Here is a 6,141-nt window from a genome sequence, read left to right as displayed (position 1 = left end):
ATCCTAAAGGAAGTTCTGTGGACTGAGAACCAACAAGAAGAGACAACAACTACAGAATGACATATGTGGCAGCATCAACCTGAACTCAGTCGACAAATGGAAGAGTAAAGAGAACAGAATAAAATTATAAGAACAGAGGATCTGGGAGATCAGTCTATGATCAAAACAATTACAATGTGAAAGAAGGTAAACACAGAGGAACAGGGATCCAGGTGGTGGGAAGGTCAGGTAGATTACTGGATAAAATAGACTGTCTTAAATGGAGGGAAGAACTAATGGAATATAAGGTAACCACAATGGGGTTGGGGTGGGGGGTTTAGTTTGGGTGTTGGGGAGAGCAATACAAGAAGAGAGGAGGAGGCGAAGAACAAGATACATAGGGGGACACTGAGACAGGTTTGCATGGCCTAGTAGGACAGAGGTAAATAGTGATGCATACTCAAATTTGGAACAACAGGGCTGTGGGATACAGGGATCTAGGTATAGCTTGAAATCCTTGACTGCCTTATGAATATTAGTTTCCCTTGCCTACTATTGTAAAATACACACTTGAGCGGGACAGAAAAGAATGTTGGGAAACATCATTAGAGAAAACTTGTAAGCCCGCCTTCAGCCTATTAACTGATTGGAATACCTAAAAGGGGTTCTAAAACTTGCCCATGCAAAGCCTTTACAGAGTATAGGACCTTAGGTGGAATCCTGAGTCCCATCCACAACCTTATGAGAAGGGACATTACCACTAGAAAGGACAAGCAGACTACAGTGACAGAAGATACATCTTCAAGATGAACCTGATTTACACTCAGAGCGGTAGTTACTCTAAATACCAACAGAGAGGGAAAGAGTCTTCAAATCAAGTATCAATGCTATCTGCTCTGTACACAGGGTAGATATGGACGGGCAACTCAGACTACCTAAATTGGCTACCTAAAATGAGGGGGCAATAAAGGCACGAAGTGACTGGTTTACAAGGTTTCAAGAGGGAGTTTAGTTTAAGAGTATGAGGGGAAAAAAAGAGTCCCCACTGAATAGCTGTCATCTTGTCTAGATGGGTCTGGTGAAAAGAGATGGGGATAAGATTCATAAGATTCAACAGTGAATAATTGTTATCATGACTAATCGCGACTGTCACAATTGTAAAGGTTGAAGTTTTGTAACAAAAAAAGGGGGAGTGGTTAATCTTACAGTCCAGAAACAGAAGACCCTAGGACGATCAAGAGAGGAATGCACAAGCAGAATGTGGGACCTTATCCAGAGGTGCAGAGCGCCAGAGATGGAGGCAGAGATGGGGGCATGGAGAGGGGGAGTGGCTGAGGACTAAGAAGAGAAGGACTAAGAGCTGGTGGCCAGGAGCAGACTTGCAGAATGTGCCCGTTGGAGATGTGAATTATTAAATATGCCTGAGTGTTTGTTTGTTTGTTTGTTTTTTAAAAAGCTAAAGTGGATAGAGAGAAATACTGTTAACATGGAGGGGATTATAATCAATGTAATGAAACAAGATGTATGAATTGTTGAATGTAAAACTGATGATCTGCCCTGTAAACTTTCACTCAATCCTCAATAAAAACCTTAAATAAAAAATTAAAAAGCTGGTGAGCTGTCATCTGAGACACGACTACAGGTCTTGACTTACCAAGAGCAACAAAAAGTACAAGGGTTACCAAAAGCACAACGAAGAAACGAGTCTGCAAGAGCCGCAACTGCACCTACCTTGAGACCAGAGGAACTAGATGGTGCTCAGCTTCCACCCTTGATCATTCTGACCAGGTCCACAACAGCCAGTCCCAGATAAAATGGGAAAAAATATGGAGCAAAATCCTATCTTAAAAAAAAAATAAAGTCTGACAAACTGGAAGCGAGGAATCCCTGAGAGCATTACTCAGAGATACTCTTTAACCTAGAAGTGAGTCTATCCCCTGAGACTACCTGCTAGCAAAACAGCAGAGTGATATACAAGACAAAAGGTATTTACTACCATAAACAAGATCAGTACTCTATCTAAAATGAATCTCTGGGAAACCAAAAAGGTCAGCATTACTCAAAATCAAAGAAGAGAAACGGGCAGGGAAACTAGAGCACTGGGAAGGGGACACACTGAAGAAAAGAAAAGGGAAGAATGACATATTACCATGAACGTAGCTCATGTGTGGAAAATGTCAAATGGGAACCTGACTTCTTGTGTAGATTTTCACTGAAAACTCAGTAAGATTAAAAAACAGCACATATATTAACTATACATATAGAATAAATATAAGAAATCCAGCATTTCCTTAGAAGCGAGGGTGGCTTCATCATCAGGAGAGACTGAGCGCTTAGAAGAGAGCATGAGGGCCAGGCCTCCTGGAGATGGGCGGGACGGCGCAGCACCCACCACCTTCAAAGCCCAGGTGAAGATGCTGTCAACCCTCCCTGCCAGTGCCATTGGCACATGATGCAACTGGCACACATTTGCTAACTTGGGGCGTTCCCTATCTTCCTCCCCCACCTACACTTAACGGCCCCAGGGCAGGGCCTAGGCCTTCCTTCGGTCCACTTGTTTGCTCCTACACATGACTTGCAGCTCAGGGTTTACACGTGACACAACCCTCACAAACAGCTTGTCATCTGAAGCTGGCCTCCTCCCAGCTCCAATTACAGCTGCTGGTGCCCACCGCATTTCTGTTCCCAGGGAGAGAGCACTCCAGCCAACCACAACCGTGCCCGTGGGCTGGAGGCTGAACCTGAGGGGGGCCCTAGGGTGTCATGCAGAGTCCTCAGGTTAGTCTGATGGAGCAGTGAGAGGAACAGGTCAGTCTGCTGCTCTGTAAGTGGACAAGAGAGGACATGCTCTCCTCACCTTACCGTGTTTCACAGGTACATCGTTCTTTCCAAACAGATGGCCTGTGCCAACCCAGCGTCCCAGGAAGTCCCTCAGAGCCATTTTCCCCCCGTGTGTGCTCCCTCTAAGTCTCCATGTCCCATCCTGGTCATTCTAACGATACTTCCCACGTTTTCATCATGCTATTACACACTTCAGAAATGACCAGCTAAGGCTCGCATCACTTGAAATGTACACTGAGGAACCAAAACATGGTGCGACTGTTTTACTGCAATCTCCCATCAAATCCACAATCTCTCTTCCTGTAACAGACTTCACTAAGGCGCTGCACCTTCTGAAACACAGGGAGAGAAACCTCCCACACGTCCACAGTGGACTGGGGAGCAGGGTGGGGGCTGGGGCATGCCCCTCTTTCCCCACAACCCCCCAGGCTGAGCAAGGCACCAGGGCAGCCCTGCCTCATTCCCCAGCAATTAGTCTGACATGCATTCCAGAGCAGAGACCCATCTGCCTAGGGGAGAAGGAAGGGAAACATCCAGAGGTTTCCAAAGACAAAGTAAGAAAATCCCAAGGAAAGAAGCTGGTGGGCTGAACAAGGGGGAGGAGGATCACACAGGGGAGGGGCATTCATAACCTCCCAGGCCCCGCCTCACCTAAAGGGTCCCCACCCCCAGCCAGCTCCAATGCAGAGAGGCAACCTGGTGCAGACCCAGCATAATGGGGCTCGGGTCTTCTGAAAGAAGTTGACAATCCTCCTCTACCCATGGAGTCTCCCTGCTTCTAAACACATGCACTCCAGCTGCTCCTTGGAAACCCTATACAAGGTCCCTATGGGTCGGAATCGACTTGACGGCTTTTATAACAACAACTCAGCAGAGTGGAAGCCACCTGAGTCATAGGTACTGATGGAGCCCCGAGAGGGCTGCCAGTGCTCCCTAACGTTTGCTGAGCAGCAGTCCTGGCCACAGTGTGGTGCAGAGCTGGACACTGGACAACGACCACCCTGACACCCTTACTCCAATGAGGCAGGTCCTCCTAACCCCATCTTACAATGAAAGTGAGGTCAGGGGATTTGATGGCTGCCTCATAGCCACACAGCTAGGAAGTAGGGGAGCCAAATTCAGGCTCCAGGGGGTCAGGTTACAGCAGCCATGGAGGAAGGCAGTGTTGCCCTTGTGAGAAATCATGTCAGAAGGCCACCAGGGCGTGTGACTGCCTCCAGAGGGAACCAAGAGGAAACTGAGGCAAGGACACAGAAGGGAGCGCCCCCCACCCCCCACCCCATAGCTTCCCCACTCTTCTGGGAGCCACGCCTGTTCCTCTTCAATAGAATACATTTATCAGCTTCTTTCTCACCTACTCAGGAGTCCTGGTGCTGCCCCCTATGTTATGCACTGGACAGCTAAAAGTCAGGTTAATGGTTCTGCTCCCATAACGATTTATAATCTTGGAAACCTCAACATAGAACAACTTTATTATGTCCTAAGGGTCACTATGAGTTAGAATCGGCTAAATGGCAATGGGGACCAGTGGACCACAGAGGGACCCAGAGCCTGTCTCAAGGTGTTCACACTCTAGTGAGGGGGGGAAGGGGCCCATCAGGGTGTGTGGAAACTCCGATGCCCTCCAGCCAGAAGTTCAGGGCCTTGGAAGCTGCCACGTGGCACCAGCTGCAATGCCCATGGTCAACAAGGGGCCATTGAGAGGCTCTGAGCCAGTGATGACAAAGGCAGACCTGTGATTCGAGATTATTCTGGGAAGGCAGGTAAGGTGTGCTGAGGCGGAAGGAGGAAGGCAAGTAGGTAGGAAGCCAGTCAGGAGACAGACCAGCGTGCAGGGAACAGGGACTGAGGCCAGGAAGTGCTGGCAGGGGAATGGCAGGGAGCAGTCATACTGGGGAGACACCCTGGACAAGGCCAATGACTCAGGTCTCCATTTCTGGTGACTAAAGACAGTAATGGCACCATGTGAGACTAAGGTCCCTGCAGCAGTGAGAAGAAAAGAGGTCAGAAAAAAATTAAAATCCATCCAGAAGGAATGCCCGAGGAAGGCAAGACGAGCATGCAGTGAGACAACCGCACTAGAGGTGGGAACAGGACGCCTAGCCAGTTGCTTCTGCCCAGCAAAGGGACTCCTCTGTCCACTCATACCTGCCAGAGGTTTCTGAAGACTACGGTGGGGCTGGAAAGATGGTTTTCAACCAAGCTGTGTCTAGGGGGAAGTGTCTCTCTACCTCTGTCCCAAAAGAAATCAGAATCACCTTCTAGAAAGAGCTCCTTGGGGGACAACTGAGGAAGGACTACAAGTCAGAGTCTAAGGGAGAGAGATAGGCAGGCTGAAGGACCCGATAGTAAGAGAGAGAGAGAGAGAGGCAGCTCACAGAAAGTAAGAAAGACATCTAGTAGTACAAAAGGTGGGGACCCAGGACAGAGAGACACGCAGGGAAGACCCTGGGGTCTTAAGGGAGCTGAGAAGGTGAGTTGGCACAGTCAGACTTTCGACCCCTAGGGAATGAGCCGAAAATCGAGACAGATGGGGCCAGCCCATCATCCAGGCGCAGGAAGAAGGGAAGCCAGCGGGGAAACCTCGAGCGCAGAAGCGAGGTGCTGTGGGTCAGGTGACACCCACACCCGCGGGTGGACCCCGAGGGCAGGAGTGGGGCATCCTCCATCAGTTGACCCCCATCCCGGGGGATCCCGCGGGCACCTATGTCAGGTGACCCCAACTCCATCGGGAACCTCGAGCGACATCCATCAGGGGACTCCCATTGCCGGGGATCGCGACCGCAGGACCAGAAGGGAAATCTGGGTTAGGTGATCCCCATCTCAACGGGGAGACTCCGAGTGCTGGAGCGTCCCCACTCCCAGCCAGGCGACCCCATCCCCGCGGGCACTCACCGAGAGCCAGGCCGCAGGCGGCGCTCACGGCCGCCCGGAAGCGGTCCATGTGAGTGTTCCTCTTGCTGTCGGGCTCCCACATCACCTGGCACTCCATGATCTCGTCCCTCACGAAGAGCGGCTCCTTGGCCATAGCTACGGGGGGGCGGCGGGCCAAGCTCGCCAGGAGGCAGACAAGCGCGGACTGAGGCTGCCCGCCGCCCCCCGAGGGACATTCGCGCGCCCGCCCCGGAGCTCCGCCCCCGCGACCCGCCCCTAAACTACGTTTCAACCACTGCCCCTCCCGCTGTAATCCTCCGCCAAGCTCGCGTCTCGTAAAGGAGTGCGGTCGCGGGAGTCGGACCCGCGCAAGCGGGCAGCCGGGTGCTGTACGCAGGCGCGCTGAGGGCAGGCATCGCGATCCCACGGGGGCCCCGAGGGGTCAAA

At 51.1% G+C, this 6,141-nt stretch overlaps 1 protein-coding gene across 1 annotated transcript in view; it reads right to left on the bottom strand.

Moving 5' to 3' along the window:
- The window catches only part of AACS (acetoacetyl-CoA synthetase), a 67,021-nt gene extending 61,173 nt beyond the window's left edge, over nt 1-5,848 (bottom strand). The window contains exon 1 of the mRNA XM_006874522.1: nt 5,716-5,848. Coding sequence (XP_006874584.1) covers nt 5,716-5,848 — 133 coding nt within the window. The remainder of the gene's footprint in view (nt 1-5,715) is intronic.
- Nucleotides 5,849-6,141: the final 293 nt, after the last annotated feature.

This window comes from Chrysochloris asiatica, unplaced genomic scaffold, assembly GCF_000296735.1.
Source record: "Chrysochloris asiatica unplaced genomic scaffold, ChrAsi1.0 scaffold00281, whole genome shotgun sequence".
Taxonomy (NCBI): Eukaryota; Metazoa; Chordata; class Mammalia; order Afrosoricida; family Chrysochloridae; genus Chrysochloris; species Chrysochloris asiatica.
This window is presented reverse-complemented; position numbering and strand designations above follow the sequence as displayed.